The following is an 18,993-nucleotide window of genomic DNA, read 5'->3' as shown; positions in this document are numbered from 1 at the left end:
GTGATAGGTAATGTCTATACAAAATGAAGGCACTCAATAGGTATTTAACAGACAATGGAAAAGTGCGAGGGTGTTTTCCGTTCTAGCAGCTATGAAAATAAAATAAATATGCTTTAAAACAGCATTTTCATTACTTCAGCAGATTAGTAAGAAAAAGAGGAAAACAATCAGGAAATTCTTTTACTTCCATCCCAATTCTGTGCACTATTCACAACGATTAATATAATGGACCAGCTCCTCCAGTTTAAGGCTCTATGTGCAGCATGGCATCTGCACCCCAGACCACATAGTTAATATTCCACTAAAGGGATCTAACACAACAGCACTTCACTGAACAGCCCAGCACCTATAGCAGTGCACTAAAGAGCGCTATCAAAAAGTCTCTTAAATAATTAGCACCCTATAGAGCTAAGGCAAGTCATGATCCCCAGCCTAAAATGTTTTCCATGTCATCTTCGAAAATACAAGTTTCCAGAGAATATTTAAAGAGATGTTTTGGAGAAGAACAGAAGGGCTGTTCCAGAAGGCAGGAGCTCTGTGGGAGAGCAGGCTTTCCCACCACCACAAAGCCTAATAAGGGACAGAGATGAATCCCTGGCAGAGGGAATTTAGCGGAATAGAGAGAGATGGCTCCAGAGACAGGAAGGGGGGTGAGGGCAAGTTTTATGGACACTTTCAAAAACAAAGGCAGTTTGACCTGGATCGTGAAATGATTTGGTGCCCAGAGGAGGTGTTTCAGGGTAAGAGTGGGGTAGCCATATATGTCTGAGGAGGAGGGCAGAAGGATTCTGCCCCAGGTAGATTCTGGACAACCAGGACTTTGGGGTAACTCTAGAGAATGTAGTTAAAGTAGTCAGTCAAGATGAGACTAAATGAAAGTACAGAAGAGGATTCCAGCAGAAGTGTGGGGGACCAGCATACAAAACTAATGCTGCAGCCATGATAACAGGTAGGTTTGCCCAGACAAATATTGGAGGAGAATTCAGTTGTGGATAAAGCTAAGACTGAATGCACTGCAGCCAAATGGGATTTCTGAGTCAAGCGAGGAGATAAAGGACATGGTGCTTATATGAGGATTTTGTTCTTGTCCTTCAGAAGCACTTCTGTCTTTGAGACATGTAGCTGAGGGTAACTTCAAGGAAATTAACTGCCTGACGAGGATCATTACTGCAGAAAATATAAAAACATAAAGAAAAAATAATATGATTGCTTTTCTGTCCCTTGAAAACCTAAACAATGAACTGCACATTACTAAGAATACAGCGTTCTGTTGCAGGGCTGGCCTTTTCTTGACAAGCTAAAGGACAGCATATTAACCATTAAAATGCAATACTCATCACAGTACAGTTAAACAGGATACTTGAGGGTATTAATTTTTCAGTCTGAAGAAGATGAGAATATCTGTGGCACTTGATTACAGCAGAAGTTCTTGTGAAAATTTAAGACGTGGTATTAAATGTAAGCTTTTTCCTTACTCTAAACTCTCTTGTGGAACTATGTTACCTCTGGATCTCTATTCTGCATGTTAGTGTCTACATTTAAGACTAAGATGAACCTAATTTACATCCCATCCTCTCCTTGGACTGTTACCTTGTTGTGGTAAAACTCCACTAGTAATAGCAACAGGGGAAGCGTGAGCACAGACAGAGTGCAGGTGTTGCTACCATTGGTGGAGCTGCATTGGTTGAAAATTACAGGTCTTAATTTAGCCAGAGACCACATCCCTGGTTAACTATCACATCCAAATATGGAGAAGAGAAAACTATTGCCGTGCCTCTCTGTGTGAAGGGTTTTTATCTCATTCTTGCATATCACCTTTCCTGCTAAGACTTGTAAGTGTTTCAGCTTTAGTTTTCTTTACTTTTGGTGACTTTTAGTTTGCCTCTCTCCCTGGGAACTGCTGTTGCTTTGTCTTCCCTCCATTCATATTCTGTTTTTCTTTCTTTTTTTTTGCTGCATGGAGACTCTCTGCTGTACAAGTGTAAGTATTTTTTTAGCTTTGCTTTTTCTGGCCTACTTGTTTGTTTTTGTGCTCCATTTGCTTCTGTACTGCCTTCCTAGTCTCCTGGGAGATTGTAGTGTCATCCATCTTCAGTTACTGAATGAAATACGCAGCAATTTAGAGGTGAGATTAGGTTTTACAAGAAGGTTGAGCTAACATAACGTCTGATGAATTTAAAACAGCCCTGGACTGAAGACTAAATGAAGCAGAGTGCTGATGAAAGAGGTACAAACAAAAATGTTACTGCTCAAGAAAACTCTGTTCATTCAGTTTCGTATTGAAGCCAAGTCCATCTTAATGAAATGAAAATTGAAATTTTCCTGTCATAGAAATTTGAGATTGAAAAGACCATTAGGTCATTGTGTTTGGGCTGGTTTGTTTTTCTTTGTCACATTGAATAGTACCTAGTTTATGAATGCTGGTCTCACAATTAACTTTCTACACCGTCACTTTCTCTGCTTTTTTACAAGTGGAAAATGCTTACATAGGTTTTTGTGGGGTTTTTAAACAAATTTTTGAAAAGTAAAATGGGAATGAAGGGAGAGAAGGCAAATCACTGGGCTTCTGTGGGTGGAACAAGATTAAATTTGAAAACTTTTGGAGGGGTTGGGGGAATGTGGAAAGTGCCATATCCTGATCATTTTGAGAGTTATATCAGTTGTTCTAATCTGCATGACTGTTTTGTAAAGATAAAACATTCTTTTGCTTACCACACATGGTTTATTAAAACCTAGAAAAGTGCCCTAAGTGTTTATATGTGGTTCTAGTTGTTTTTTCCCCATGCCCCAGCATTTCTCCATGTTTAGTTATATAATTGGAGAAGAAATATAGGGGGATAGCTCCAAGAGATTCCAGAAGGGCAAGAATTAGAGTCAGAAGGCAAGGGATCTGGTAAAGTGACTCAGTTACTTAAGAAAATGGCATGGGACTTGGGAGTTCAGAGGCAGATTGGACCAGGGCAGCTTCATGGGAATATCTGACCCTCCCATTAAAGAGTCCTTAATCAGTGAGCATGGTTCAGTTTGTTGGGTCCCTGCTACTGAAGAGGGCTGACCCACTTATATGGGTGCACCTCCACAGGGGAAATAACTGGTGTGAGTAGACAGAGACCTCAACATGCTATCTAGATTCTGAGCCCCTGTCCCTGGCAAAGCAAGGGTTTGTGGACTTGGGAGTAAGTGTAGCAAAGCTCTCTCTGTGTGACTTCTACGTGAGTCTCCTCATAGACAGAGCAGCCCTTAGCCCTTTGTCTGTTCCATTCAGCCACCTGCACCATACTTGGAAGAGTAGGGGAGGGTGGAGGGAGCATGGTCCAGAAAAAGCTCAGTGCGTTGACCCATTCAGGTAAAATCTGGGGGGAAATGTCACTCACTGCAGCCCCAAAATGTGTCTGTAAAAGCCAGGATTGTAACAGGAGGCAGAAGAACTGAGTCGCTCCTCTGTTTGTATGGCCAAAGGCGGAGAATTGTTGAGTGAAGGTAGAAGGGGCCTGGCCATAGGGAAGTCTGAATAGCCTCTGGTTACTGTGGGAAATTGGATGCAAGCCCACCATCTCAGACTGGAAGAGAGGTCACAATCCGGAAGTTCACATGTCCTCTGTAGTAATGAAACATCCTGGGCTGCCAGAGGATACTGCACACTGGCTGAGATTAAGTCTTCTAATAGCCTCTAAAAAGAGCACACTGGCATGTTTAAAACAACACTTTGACCCATTTTGCTGCGCCTGTGATCCAGAAAGGTCACTTGGTAAGAAGCCCATCTTGTTACTTGTACAAAATCTAAATGGTTTAGACAACTTAAAAGTTTTCAAATAAAATTGTATGTATAGCTACTCCTCATGCAGCCCTGGCAAGTGGATAGCATTTATACCCTTCCACCTCCAGCCCTGGCAAACACTGCAGTTGGTGGGTCCTGCTTAGCTGGCAAAGAACTTTTAGTGGTGATTCATGTCCACAGATTGACACATGATCACCAGCCTGAGCCTGATCATGGGTCATAGTCTCCCCTTCCACTGACATCTCAGTGAAGATGACACCCAGTGCGTGTCTGGGAGCATCAGTGCAAGAAATTCAGTGCTTGTCCTATACCACTTTGTAGCGGTGCCCCAATTTGGCATTCTAGTGCAGGGGTCTCAAACTCAAATGACTATGAGGGCCACATGAGGACTAGTGGATTGGCCCGAGGGCTGCATCACTGACACCCCCTCCCCCTCGCTGCCCCCACCCCCATTCCACCCCTTCCAGGAGGCCCCGCTCCTGCCCTGCCTCTTCCCACCCTTTCCTTACCCCCATTCCAACCCCTTCCCTGAAGTCCACACCCCAACTATGCCCCCTCCCTGCCCCCAGGGGGGGCAGGAGGGGTGCAGGGTGTGGCAGGGGCTCAGGGCAGGGAGTTTGGGTGCGGGGTGCAGGGTGTGGCAGAGGGTTGAGGTACAGGCAGAGGGCTCAGGGTAGGGAGCAGGGAATTGGGGTGCAGGCAGGGGGCTCAGGGCAGGGAGTTGGTGCAGGGGGCTCAGGGCAGGGAGCTTGGGTGCAGCAGGGAGTTGGGGTGCAGGCAGGGGGCTCAGGGCAGGGAGTTGGTGCAGGGGGCTCAGGGCAGGGAGCTTGGGTGCAGCAGGGAGTTGGGGTGCAGGCAGGGGGCTCAGGGCAGGGAGTTGGGGGACGGGGTGAAGGAGGGGTTTGGGCTCCGGCCCGGCACCGCTTACCTAGAGCAGCTCCAGGGTGGTAGTGGTGCGCACTGGGGCCAGGGCAGGCTCCCTGCCTGCCTCTGCCCCTGCCCCGGCCCCGCTCTGCTCTGGGAAGCAGCCGAACCACGTCCCTGTGGCCCGGGGGGGGGGGTCAGGGCACAAGGCTCTGTGCGCTGCTTTTGCCACTCCTCTAGGTACCTCCCCTGAAGCTCCCATTGGCCGTGGTTCCCTGTTCCCGGCCAATGGGAGCTGTGGGGGGCGGTGCCTGGAAGCCAGGGCAGTGCACGGAGCCCTCTGCCCCTCTCCCCCAGGCTGTGGGGATGTTGTGCCGGCCGCTTCAGGGAGCAGCACGGGGCTCGCAGGGCCACGGGGGGGCAATCCCACAGGCCAGCCAGCCCGTGGGCTGTAGTTTGCCCACCCCTGGCCTGGAGGTAGGCTGGTGGGTGGGGGCGGGGGCCGCTTGGCAGGCCGCAGGAAATAGCCCCGCGTGTTTGAGACCCCTGTTCTAGTGTCTATGCAGCTCTTGTAGATCCCAACTGTTATTCCGAGAACACCTGTTCAAACTGAAATAGTGTCTGTCATTCCCCGTGAATGCAAATGTCAGTTGATGAGATGCTGGATAATCCCCCATCAACCTATTTTTTGTCACTGTTTCTGATCTTCAGAGCATGAACTCATCAGTTTGGTGGATCTGATTTCCAGTTGCATCACCACAAAGAACAGCAATCGGACTAAAATACACACAGATACATTATTGTGAGGAATAGGCCACAATTGCTAATACAACCAGGAACTGGAATAGTGATCTAATTGCTGACCCTGCTCAATGCTAAACTGGCTTCAGCTTCTCGTAATTAGAGTTGAAATGCCTTTAACCATTTCAGACACAGATGTTGCTTGTAATTCCAATTCTGCTGGAGTGGACAAGCAACTGTTCTGGTGTATGGCTGTCCACTAATTGCATTCGCTCGTCTACTACATGTTTAGCTGAGCAGTTCTGTACAGTTCCATCAAGCTGCTGATGGAGCCTGTGCCTGGCTGATGAATCTTGATATAAAAATTGCATTTATTTTATTGATAGCCATTTTATAGTACTTGTCACTATAGTGTCTGTGCTCCTGGCTTGTTCTTTCCACTTGCTCTGTATTATGGTGCATTACAGAAGCACTTTTGAATTTGAAGTGCCGCTATACTCTGAAAAGTGTCAGAAATAAAACCGCACTCTGGGGCTTCAAGTTTATTGTTACTCCATGACTTAAATGCTAAATGTGCTCAGATGACAATGGAAAAGGTGCTGCTGATGACTTCTTCCTGGTTGCTCATGAAACTGTTATTTATTGATGTGTGTCAAATATGACATCCTCTGGAACTGGAAACTCCCTGCCACATAAAGGCATGTTGGCTTCAGACAATACTTTATAATAGTAATGGGAAAACATCTCTGTTGCTCAAAAGATACAATCAGACTACTATGTAGTCTGGCCTCTCCTTTTTATTATTTATTTATTTGATCAAGTGGAGGCAGGTAAACCGCTTAATGCTAATATGAAAATCTATCATAATTTTGTCCAGGTCTGAATAGTACAAAGTTACAGCCATTCAGATGGAAATACTGATGCAGACAACTGAAGTATGTGTGTGTATATATATTGCATGCACACATGTATAAATCATTTGAATTGTCATTATTTTATCTAATTATATTTTTCACTAAATTTCCTATAAATAAAAAGCTAGAAAACTCTTTTTAAAAATTAAACCATCCATGTTGCAAACTCATTCTGAAGTCTTGGTGCCTAGGTACACCCTCTCGGGCTCAAGCAGCATCTGAAGATTTCTGAAGCTAGAACTTGATTAACAATTCTGTTGATTGTGCGTAAACCAGAATAGAATCCAGCCTGCTGACTCACTCTCAGTTGTGTAGATATTCTACTGTTAACAGGAATAAACAGTAGGTGGAAATATACATATGCCGCTAAAGCAAGCAGATAAAGAGTTCCGTGACTCAGTGGAAACAGATTTGTGTGAGTAAGAAGTTGTCATTTTTTTAGAGTGACTTCTCAAAAGATAAGCACAACTTATAGTTTAGCTTCTTTGTCCACATTAAATTACATGAGAAGCTCAGAATTGCTGATACCTGCCTTATCCATTGCAAAAGGCCTTTCTTACCATATGAATTTTCAGGATATTTCATAGAGCAAAATAAATGTCTTTCTTCCAGTGAACAATGTGTTACGTCTGTCAGTTGTTTCCTTAACACAACATTTTCTTTAATCTAGGAGTGAAAAAGTCATCTAATAATAATGTATACATTCAATAAATAAATTTTTGAATTTATATTCTGTGAATATAACCCATACTTGTGGAAACCCTGACATTGCCAGAGATATTGCTGATAAAAGCTGGTTTCCACTTTTTAAAGACGTCCCGGAGTTATATCTTCTAGTACTACTACATATACTTGGGGAATCTGTGACTGGGCTTGGCAGGATTCAATTTCCTGCCACGCTGAAATCGACAGGAAAAAATATACAATTGGTAAGAGTGCAGCCTCTCCCTACCCACCCTGCACCTTCTGGGATCAGGTATCACCAGCCCTGCAGCAACACCGGGAGCCCTCTGCAGTCCTGCTGTCACTGGAGTGAGAGAGAGAGACCGGGTCCGTGACAGCAGAGCTGCAGATGACTCCCTGTGCTGCCGCAGGGCAGGTGACACCTAATCCCGGCAGGTGTGGGGAGGCTGTGGTCCTGGCTCAGGGGAGCAGAGATGCCTGGCAAGGGCCATAAGGTGGTCAAGTCCCTGGCCACGGGGGATGCCACCCCAGTGCTGAATGGCTCCTACCCAGGGATGTCTTCCATGCTCCTGGAAGGTGAATGAAGAAGTGGGTTTGTGACCAGCAGGGTTGGAGAGGGCACCCAATACCTGCAGGCACCAGGTGTGGGAAAGGCTGCAGTCCTATCACGGCAGAGCAGAGCTGTGAGGAGGAGGACAAGTCCCTGGTGCTGAGGGAGGTCACCCTACTGCTGACTGGCTCCATTCCCAAGCAGGAGACATTCAGCTGCGGGTGGCCCCCTACCCCCTGCTGCAGGGTGCTCATCGTTCTCCTCATAGTCCTAGCCAGGGGTCTCCTCTGCATCCCCACTCTCACAGCCCTGCTCCCTTACCAACCAGGGGTATGAGAGCCATCCCTGGGCAGAAACTGTTCAGCAGCACCCTATGGATGGGGCTCGTCATCGTCCTCTCATTCCTGGCTCTGGGTCTCTACAGGACCAGGAATGCAGCTTCTCGTGCATCTTGGGCCCCGGTGTCTTGGTCCCCTCAGCCATGCAGTAGCCCCCTTGTCAGTTCTGGGAGCCCCTTGCAGCCTTGCTTTCAGTGCAGCTTTAACCCCAACCCTACAGCGCCCCTCCCGAGTTTCCAGCAACTGTAACAATAAAAACAGTTAAAAATAAAAATCAACATTAATCACTGAAATGAGAAAAACAAAAATTGAATTCTGCCAAGCCTGTGTGTAAGCCAGAGTAGTAATTAAGCAACGGAATATCAAAACTGCTTTGAGAAAATAGGGCATTTAGCTATTAGGAAAAAATAATTGCTTTTAACAAATTTAAACAAAAAACTGCAGCACACTCAGCAATTCATCTGGCTGACAAGGAAGTGAAATAGGCTTTAAAAGACACAATCTATGGTAGAAAGGGACATGGTGGTGACAAAAGACCTATATGCCTAAATTTTTTGATTGATTTCAATAAGGTATCATTGATAAATGAACGGAGGAAGCATGGTTTTGTTGTTGCAACAGAAGTCCGAACAACTGGGATCTATTTCTGGCTTTGCCACAGACTTACTGTGGAGTAGTGGGCAACTCAGTTAACTCCTTGTACTTCACTTTCCCCATACGTAAAGCTGAGATAAAGTAGCCTCACTTGTGCCGAGAATCACTTTACTAATGTTTGTAAAGTTCAGTGATACTTATATTTCAAGTTTGAAATCAGTTGGATGTTTTAGACTCAGTTCTAGCCCTGCCTCACTGGTGTACAATCGATTCATATCAATGAAATGTCAGATAATTTTAAAGTATTTAGGAAGAAAAAAAATCTGTTCCCCCCTGTATTTACAAGGCAAACATGCCTTATGAACTGATTTGTTTGTTCTTAAGGTAAGAATTACTCTGAACTATTTCTTCTATCCAAATAAGCACCTCTTTATTTTATTTTTTATTCATAGATGACTCCTAAGTCTAAAAGGAAAAGCATCCACAGTAGAATGCTCCGGCCTGTGTCTAGGGCTTTTGGTAAGTGGGTATCTTTTCTTTTTCTTCCCTTTTTTTCTTTATAATTTATTAAAACCGCTTCCTTACATTCAGAAGGTGAGAAAAGTGCTCCTGTATTTGAAAATGCAGAAGACTCTCGCTCTGGACTGCAGTTTGTGGTCCAACGAACTTACTTTATTTTTTGAAGTTTCTATGGTGAAACACTTCAGAAATAAACATTTATTAGCTATAGTCCACCTTTTTCCACAAACATGTTACTGTCCTAATGCAAATGATGCCATTACTTTCTGTTTAAAATACCATATTAAGTCCTCATTAAAGGTTTTGATTGCTCTTAGAAATGGAATTTGACCTGGATAAAGCACTGGAAGAAGTACCTATCCATATAGAAGATCCACCGTTCCTTTCCAGTAGACTGGACAAACGAACTTTTGGATTCATCTCAGAGCTGCCATCCGAGGAAGGGAGAAAACTGGAGCACTTTACAAAATTAAGGCCTAAAAGGAATAAAAAACAACAGCCCAGCCAAGCATCAGTGAGTGACCATTAAAAGATTGCTGAGGATCTAAGTCAGGGTGGGCAAACTTTTTGGCCCAAGGGCCACATCTGGGTATGGAAATTGTATGGTGGGCCATGAATGCTCACGAAATTGGAGTGCAGGAGGGGGTGAGGGCTCTGGCTGGGGGTGTGGGCTCTGGGGTTGGACCAGAAATGAGGAGTTCAGGGTGCAGGAGGGGGTTCTGGGCTAGGGCAGTGGGTTGGAGTGCCGGAGGAGGATCAGGGCTGGGACATGGGAGGAGGTCAGGGTGCAGGATCTGGGCAGCACTTACATCAAGAAACTCTTGGAAGCAGTGGCATGTCCCCCCTCCGGCTCCTATGTGGAGGTGCAGCTCGGCAGCTCTGCATGCTACTCTGTCCGCAGGCACTGCCCCTGGAGTTCTCACTAGCCACAGTTTCTGGCCAATGGGAGCTGCAGGGGTGATGCTGGGCGGGGGCAGTGCACAGAGCCCCCTGGTTACCCCTAAACGTAGGAGCCGGTGGAGGGGGGACATGCTGCTGCTTCTAGGAGTCTCGACACATGTGCAGAGCGGCATCTGACCACGCTCCCCGGCTGGAGCGTGGGAGCAGAGCAAGCCCCAGACCCAGCTCCCAGGCGGGAGCTCAAGGGCTGGATTAAACAGGCTGGAGGGCCGGATGTGGCCCCTGGGCTGTAGTTTGCCCACCCCTGATCTTAGTACTTGGTTGTTTCTTACAATAAAGACTAAATCCCACTTTTGCCAACCCCAAGCACTCAAAAAGCATGAGTCAGGCCCCCCACAATTATCAGATTGTCTTTAAAATCTTGAGATTTAAAAATATATTTTTCTTTGCCTCTGTTTTTTGAGCCTTTAGGGGTGCACTCAGGTCACCTTTTCAAGCTTTTCTCTGTAACATGAGGGATAAAATCTTATTTAGATTTTTAAGTGAAAGCTGAGATTCTCACATAGTCACATTACTCCGGAAAAACACTAAATATTGTGAGACATGGTGACACTGAAATCCTTCTTTTTCTGCACAAAACCTGAGTAAACTGGCACATATTCCTGTCTCCAGCAGCTCTCAGTAGAACCATTCCAGGACCTCTGCAGCCACTTGTGACCCCATACTCAAGACACGGGTTGAGCCAGTGGATCTGAATAATAACAGATCACTCTCTATGCCATTGCCCACACCAAAAAATACAACCTACTTCACTGCTGCAGATGGAGCTCCTGTGGAGCACAGTTAAACACATATGTAGGGTCTCTGTGATTCTTTTTGCTCCGTAAACAACCCCAGTTCTTTTTCTCTGGCATGGACATCTGCAGACAGAATTTGCATCTCAAGCTATACAGCCAGATCCTTGAGGAGAGCAGAGATGGTGTTATATCACTTGTCAGCACCCCTTATCCAAGAGGCAGCCCAGGGGCCAGTTTGGCCCCTGCTGCAACTTGGAGCAGCCTCATTACTGCTCCAAAATTATACTAGCTGGTTAACAGGCTCCTAGAGACCCTTCCACTGGTCTGGGATTGCCGGAGCAGAAATCACTGTGGCCAAATACTCCCTATGCTGGGAAAGGCCAAGAGTGGATAGTATAGAGTTTTATTTCACTCAGAAGTTCTCCTGTGCCAAAAGAAACCCTAGCCAGCTGTTTGGGTCTTTTTTAAAGTCAACTTGCCATCTCTTTTGTACTGACAGAGCCGTGCAGAGGGGACAGAGACTTAGCTGGCCCTTCGACTGCAGTACACTACAGCCTTGTTTTTCCAAATCTATCATACTAAACTGAGTCATATTCTCCCACTTTCTAAACTTCCGCCAGTCGTCTCAACTTATTTATTGTGTCCTGTGACATCTGGGTAAGTGAGGTCATCTGGCACTGGGACTATACCTCTGTTATGGAAAACTTAGCACCGGCACTATGTCCAGGCAGAGTCAAGTTCCATTCTCTTCTGCTTCCATGCAGTCATATGTTTTCAGAATTGGAGGATCCTGGTGTCTGGGGGGAGGGAGGAAGGATTGGGGGTTTTTAGTGCAGTGTTACCTGGCGTGGAAATGTGAAGCGCAGCATAGATAGCATCTTGTATTTGAAAAGCTTTGCTCACTGTTTATGAAGAACAAGCAAGTGTTATTCCTTATGTCAGTGCAGTATTTCTGGGAACAGTGACCACATTTGGATGACAAGGCATTTGTTTTTTCTTACTTGCACAGACTCAAGGTGACCGGTAAAAGAGGAGGGGACGCTTTGTTGTCATTATTTATTATTTTATGCTGTTTATTGGAGCGTGGGGAGGGACACATCACACCTTTCAGGTGTTCTTAAAGAAAAGTGTGGTTTTCTGTTTCCTGCTTGTTTACCCCAGTTATTTCAGAAGTGTTAGGTCTGGGTTTCCCTGGTTTTACTAGAAGAATCTGAAGCAGTCCCTCCCCCTTACCTGAAAGGGTGAGAGTGCTAAATTTTTTAACAAAAACCTCTTTTCTCCCAAGTTTTTCTGAGGCATTGTAGTTACAGGTGTTAACAAAGAACAGGCCAACAAGTTTTAAATAGACTGAATAAAAATCGATTCCTTTCTCAGTTGTTCAGCATTCAGTCTGTTGTGAGGTCTTATCCCACTGATTTTTCCAGTCCTGCATGTAATTCAGTAAAGAAAGGACCTGAATTTTTCTTTTTCTTTTTTTTTTTTTAAATTGTTTGCTTTTTTTCAATTTTCCTTTCAGGCCACTTTCTTACGGCATAAAGAAATTCTTTATCTGCTGAACGTATTTTACATATTTGATGCAATTTTCTCAGCATTAGATGAGTAAAGTATAAAATATGCAGAAATCGATGTATTGTTGCAGTATTGAACAATAACTGGCATTACAGATTGCATCTGTAAAATCGTTCTGTGCCTTGGTTATTTTGGTGGTGATTGTACATTGTTAGTGATGCAGTCACTGTATTTGGTAGAATTTTAGTTGTTGGGGCATGCCTTCAGACACGACAGACGGACATGCAATTAGGATATCCTGTGTCTTCAGACATGACCAACGGAGACACAGGAATACACGGAGATTGGAGTCTTCAGTTACGGTTGTGCGTTTATTGTAGCAGAAGCTCAACTACTCCCTGCAGAAGCATAGCTGTACCACACTCGTTCCCTCCCCCACATCCCGAGAAGTGAGCACTGATATTCTTTTGCGTTTCCCCTCCCAAGGTGGGCAGTTCTGGTCTTGGTCTTGGCCCAATAATTGCCCTCTAATTTCCCTGCTAAATCCCCCACCATTTATGTTTACCTCTGTCATTACTTTTGTTGCCATCGAAGGAGCTGTTTTGAGCACTTGACTGTCTTTTTCAGTGCACACCTGCAGGCTTGTGGTTATGGGGTTTTTCGTATGCGTCTTCTGCCAGTAGCTTACCAGACAGACTCAACATCAGATAGAGCCAGCCCCTCACATTAGTTACCTCTTTTTCAGAATGTTACATGCCTGCCTCCTTCAGGAAATGCTCTTGACTTTGATACTTAAATATTTGTTTCTCTGGAGAGTTTCAGTGCCAACATTAAATGGATTCTGACTTCTCTTGAAGCCAATATCAAGATTTTTTTGACTGATGAGCTAAATATTTACATCCAGAGACCATAAATATCGATGTCCAAAAACAGATGTCAGTATATGTGTTATTACATATGTTCTGACATTTCCAATTAGACAAATTATTTTCAGAAAAAGAAGTCATCACTGTGCTACTTTGAAAAAGATGTTTCCCTTATTAAAAAAGAACACATTCTGTTTTAAGTGGAAACAATGCGATTTTACCAAAAGGACTTATATTTTCAAATGAGGAATACAGTGCCACAGCAGAGGTATATAAGTGCTCTAGTTACTGTCTTATTGTTCATTGTATTAGATTACAAAGCTCATCACATGGCTCAGCAATTCAGGAACCAGAAAGTTTCATGTGTGTATTGTGACAAAGTTCCTCCTCTACCTTGGTGGGTCTTGCGCTTATTGACGGATTTGCTCGCCTCGGAGATTCACGGCAGCCCTCAGTTTGGCCGTTTACATGAACCTACAGTCCAGGTCAACTCCTCTTGTGTCTGACCAGGAGTTGGGAGGTTTGGGGGGAACTCGGGCCCGCCCTCTACTCCGGGTTCCAGTCCAGGGCCCTGTGGAATGCAGCTGTCTAGAGTGCCTCCTGGAACAGCTGTGTGACAGCTACAACTCCCTGGGCTACTTCCCCATGGCCTCCTCCCAACACCTTCTTTATCCTCACCATAGGACCTTCCTTCTGGTGTCTGATAATGCTTGTACTCCTCAGTCCTCCAACAGTCCGCGTTCTCACTCTCAGCTCCTAGTGCCTCTTGCTCCCAGCTCCTCACACGCATGCCACAAACTGAAGTGAGCTCCTTTTTAAACTCGGGTGCCCTGATTAGTCAGCCTTAATTGATTCTAGCAGCTTCTTGATTGGCTGCAGGTGTTCTAATCAGCCTGACTGTCTTAATTGTTTCCAGAAAGTTCCTGATTGTTCTGCAACTTTCCCTGTTGCCTTACCCAGGGAAAAGGGACCTACTCAACCTGGGGCGAATATATGTCTTCTGTCACTCTCCTGTAGTCATCTGGCCCGACCCTGTCACAGTATCAATACATTAGTTCATATTCAGGCTGCTGTCTTATTTGTCTTAATAGGGAAGGGTTTGATATTAACAGTAATTGTTCTCTCATACCCGTAAGAGGAGAATCTGTCCTGGCCCCTTGCAAGCACAGAACCTGGATCTCAGGTGCAGAGGGGCTAAGGTGGCTTTATGCCACCTTTTATATTTTCTAGATTTTGGGGCCAGAGCATTCCCTGATGCAATTTAGACCATCTAAGTTAAGTTTCAGAGTGGTAGCCGTGGTAGCAACTTTCTCGTGCTGCCTTGTGAGTGGTAGCACTGCCAAAACTGGGGCTGTTTCAGGGTCCTCTTTAGAGCCATCTAAAGAGGCTTTATTCAGTGTTTAAATTGGGAGTGTTCTCCCCCTCCTGGATATGGAAGTTTGGCAGCAGAAAGGGATTATGGAAGACCAGCATATAGAGGCAGAGCCAAGGAGAGAATCCCTCCCATAATATTTAGTGTGTTTCATCTTCAGAGAGCTGTATAAACACTAACTGATCTTTACAATACTCCCTTGAGAGAGTCAGCCAAATTGGATAATCTCTTCCTTTTGTCTTTGGCTTTAAGGTCTACTTTTCAAAGGCACAAAGAGGAGTTAGACCACAGTTCTCAATGAAAGTCAGTGCTGAGTGCCTAAAGTTAGTCACCTAAATCTGGCATTCAGTTTGAAAGTTTTGGCCTAAAGTGCCCTTGCCTAAGGCCACAGAGGCAGTCTGTTTGAGGCATAATTAGTACACTACAGTTCTGGCTCCTAATTTTGTATTCAGACCACTAGAACTCACACCACTCTCTAAACCAGGTGAACAACAGCTGACAAAGATTCTGTCTCTGTCGGTATCTACAGTAAATACACAGATCAGGAGTTCCATTTTGAAAAACTGCTAACAAAAAAGTGTGCTTGAATACTAAATAACTGCTCTTTTTACACAATTTAAAGGATTTGAGCTTTTGCCTTGTTGGAATTAATAATATATTAAATTATTAATATGGGAAACCACCAGGCACTAATTTAACCATAAATAAGAACATAAGAATGGCCATACTGGGTCTGACCAAAGGTCCATCCAGCCCAGTATCCTGTCTACTGACAGTGGCCAATGCCAGGTGCCCCAGAGAGAGTGAATCTAAAAGGTAATGATCAAGTTGTCTCTCTCCTGCCATCCATCTCCACCCTCTGACAAACGGACGCTAGGGACACAATTCCTTACCCATCCTGGCTAATAGCCATTAATGGACTTAACTTCCATGAATTTATCCAGTTCTCTTTTAAACCCTGTTTTAGTCCTAACCTTCACAACCTCCTTAGGCAAGGCGTTCCACAGGTTGACTGTGCGCGAAGAACAACTTCCTTTTATTTGTTTTAAACCTGTTGCCCATTAATTTCATTTGGTGGCTGTTAGGGGGCTTATTTCTTCACCCATTTACTTCTCTGGTCCTTCTCGCATGAACAGAGAGCAACAATACCCGAAGTCCAAAGGTGCAAACAATTCGATGCTTATTGGGGTGAACTTCCAGCAAGCATGATTCCAGTTTCCTTCCTTAGTGTCCCCCTTCCCATCTCTGACACCACAGAGCCTTACCTGTGTCCCTGTTCCCATTTCGCCCTTTAGCTAAACATGATTCCAGTTTCTCCACCCTCATTCTCTGTTCCCATTTCCCCCACCCTCACACCCACCCACTTCCTGATTGACTGCAGACTATATAGTAAAACTTGAGTTCTGCTTAGCTATACCTTAACCAATCATTTTCCTGAAATTTAACTAACCAATCCTAACATATTGTAACATGATTATGTAACCAATTATATCCCACCACCTTAGTTTACACCCAGCAAAATTAATTATACAGCAGACAGAAACAATCACAGAACCAGACAGAGATTATACAGACAAACAATAGAGAAATGGGGACTACAGTGATAGAACAACAAAGAAATGAGGACTTCACATCCCAGCTATTGATAAGTGAGTTCTTGCCAGACAGGATGCTATCAAACTAAGTTTCCTTTTACATTTTCTAGGCACTTCCCTTTCTCTGGAGGTGGTAGGCATTATCAGGACAGGAGTATATTCCTAACAGCCCAATAGCACCTTCTTTCAGTGTGACTAGTTTGGAATGTGAGGATGTGACCAGTTGCTTCCCAGTTTATGGCTGCCTCTGTTGCTTAGCCAAAGATTTTAGCCTAAGAACAGGGCCTCAGACTGTCACAGTAAGAGAAGGACCTTACACTGGCAGACAGTGATTTTGATTCTTTCTTTTATACCTCTAACTAGCCAAGTGATAAGAATACACCTAAATTCTTAGAGTATAGGCCTTTACAGACAGGCCTGAATATCTATATCCTAACAGTGGCCCCTAGTTCTTGTATTATGGGAACAAGTAAATAACTTTTCCTTATTCCCTTTCTCCACACCATTCATGATTTTATATACCTCTATCATACCCCCCTTAGTCTCCTCTTTTCCAAGCTGAAAAGTCCTGGCCTCTTTAATCTCTCCTCATATGGGACCTGTTCCAAACCTGTAATCATTTTAGTTGCCCTTTTCTGAACCTTTTCTAATGCCAGTATATCTTTTTTGAGATGAGGGGACCACATCTGTACGCCGTGTTTAGGATGTGGGCATACCATGGATTTATATAAGGGCAATAAGATATTCTCCGTCTTATTCTCTATCCCCTTTTCAATGATTCCTAACATCCCGTTCACTTTTTTGACTGCCACTGCACACTGTGTAGATGTCTTCAGAGAACTATCCATGATGACTCCAAGATCTTTCTCCTGATTAGTTGTAGCTAGATTAGCTCCCATCATATTGTATGTATAGTTGGGGTTATTGTTTCCAAATATCTTTATTAAATCCAAAGGCCAAATGACATCTGTACAATTGCTCTAAACATGCCTAAAAAGCAGTTTGCTACATACAAACACTAACAAAACGTGTATATGTTTTTGATCAAGATACTTACAAATGGGCTAAACCCAAGAGTGCTTAGATCCACATTGGTTGGCTCCAACGTGGTCAGGCAGATATTAGCAATGAATCCTTTAAGAGTTTTACTTTTTTATACCCTTGAACAAACAGATTATGTCATTCCCAATTACTGATTTGAGCTAAAAACCAATTGGTGACAGTTCACCCTTATTTCCAGTCTTAATCCAGGGGAGATTTACGACCTCCTTTCTTCCCAAGGCCTTTCCTCCCCTGTTCTTTGCTGTCTCACAGTTTTTTCCATTGCACTTGAGTTCACAAAGGTTTTAACTCTGGTGTATGGGTTGGGAAGGGCCATGTTGGCTCATTCTGCAACTGATTCTCTTAAAACCATCTGCAATCACCCCTATTGGTCAAAGGCCTTCTTTTTAGAAACTTTCCCTTATCTTATTAGTTAATCTTTTGAACCAGACATCTTCCCTTCTTCATTCCTTATGGCCTTATTATTTTCAAGGCCTGCCTTCTGCTTGCTAATCAGGGCCTTTCTTTACAACTTGTATATTTCCTTAAGTACTGTTAAGATAACTCTATTGTTTAATTTCATATTTATCCTTGTGCCTTACAGCATCTGTGAAAAGTGAGATTTCTTACTGCCATGCTTTGTTTCTTATGTTACGTTTGCTTTATCAGGTGTGTGGGGCAACACCTCAGGAAGGAGAACAGAATGGCCTCATGGGTAGAGTGGACGAAGGTGTTGATGAATTTTTCACCAAGAAAGTGACAAAAATGGATTCAAAGTATGTTCAAATCCTCTAATGAGTCAAAGTAAAGACCATGCTTTCTTACTGATACTTTGTAAGGATAGAATATTTATGGTTAACACATTGTATTTGACTTCTTTTTCTAATATTCAGGTCTCCAATTTGCATAGCTACTGTCAAACCCAGACTATATCTTAATAGCCCAGTATATCCGTGAATTTGATTACTCATTTTAAAAAGCTTACTTTGAAATAAATTGCTTTTAATATACACTATCAACCAGATTATCAGATGATGTATATTAGCATAGCTCCACTGACTTCTTCATACCCATAAATGGCATCACTCATTACATCACTTATTATGACATCACTGGAGCGATACCAATTCACAGTGGCTCAGGCTCTGGCCCTGTATCTTTAATGTGTGTTTAGTTAAGACTGTTGTCCTCCATAAATGACATGGGGAAGTGATTTATGTTTGTTGATATGTATAAATTAAACACTTGTTTTACAAAATTGTATTGCTCTGTTTGTGTATGACTCAATCCGAAAGGTCTGCCTTCTACATCTCACATAACAAGAAATCCAGCCTACAAGGGTGTAAACTAGATGGATATTTTATAGAGCCAACAGTAAGATGTTCTGGTTTCTTTAGTGTGACTGTACAAACAAAAGCTAGTTCAAGACTACTTAAAGTGACCTGTTGTTTGCTATTTTTGATTAAGTAAATAAAAGTAAAATGTTTAAGTAAATAGTAAGTGTAAATTGGTAAATGGCTGGAGGAGAGAGGGAAAGGAAGTGTTAAAATTAAGTGTGAATGATAAATATCAAAAATTACAAGCAGATGGCAGTAATTCAGGATTGCAAATATGAAACCATACATGACATCCAGTAAGTTGCTGTGAAATCATGTTAGCTAAAAAAAGAAATGTTTTGAACAACTGCTATACGCAGTAATTATGGGAATTCTATACAAATTATGTATACCTTTAAACTTTTCTTGTGTTGCCAGTGATTTTTGTTTTATGGAGGGCAGCAACGTATCGTATTTTACGGTTTTTCAGGGCAAACATTAGATAGTGTATATGTTGCCACCCGATGTATCATTCTCCCAGAAAAGCTGTGAATTTGGTAGGGTTGGGAACATGGCTGATCAGAACTGCATTGGTTGTTGGTGCAGAGATCTGGA

At 43.6% G+C, this 18,993-nt stretch overlaps 1 protein-coding gene across 5 annotated transcripts in view; it reads left to right on the top strand.

Annotated features, from left to right (window-relative positions):
- The window catches only part of CARMIL1 (capping protein regulator and myosin 1 linker 1), a 256,105-nt gene that overhangs the window by 214,641 nt on the left and 22,471 nt on the right, over positions 1–18,993 (top strand). For all 5 annotated transcript variants that reach the window (XR_012157297.2, XM_073331850.2, XM_073331849.2 and 2 more), the window contains 3 exons: positions 8,916–8,982; positions 9,300–9,496; positions 17,732–17,838. Coding sequence is in view for 4 of the 5 variants with exons in the window: in XM_073331850.2 (XP_073187951.1) it covers positions 8,916–8,982; positions 9,300–9,496; positions 17,732–17,838 (371 nt within the window). In the remaining variant the exon portion in view is untranslated. The remainder of the gene's footprint in view (positions 1–8,915; positions 8,983–9,299; positions 9,497–17,731; positions 17,839–18,993) is intronic.

This window comes from Lepidochelys kempii, chromosome 2 (assembly GCF_965140285.1).
Source record: "Lepidochelys kempii isolate rLepKem1 chromosome 2, rLepKem1.hap1, whole genome shotgun sequence".
NCBI classification, from domain to species: Eukaryota; Metazoa; Chordata; order Testudines; family Cheloniidae; genus Lepidochelys; species Lepidochelys kempii.
Note: the sequence above shows the minus strand (reverse complement) of the source record. Positions and strands in the feature narration are given on the sequence as shown.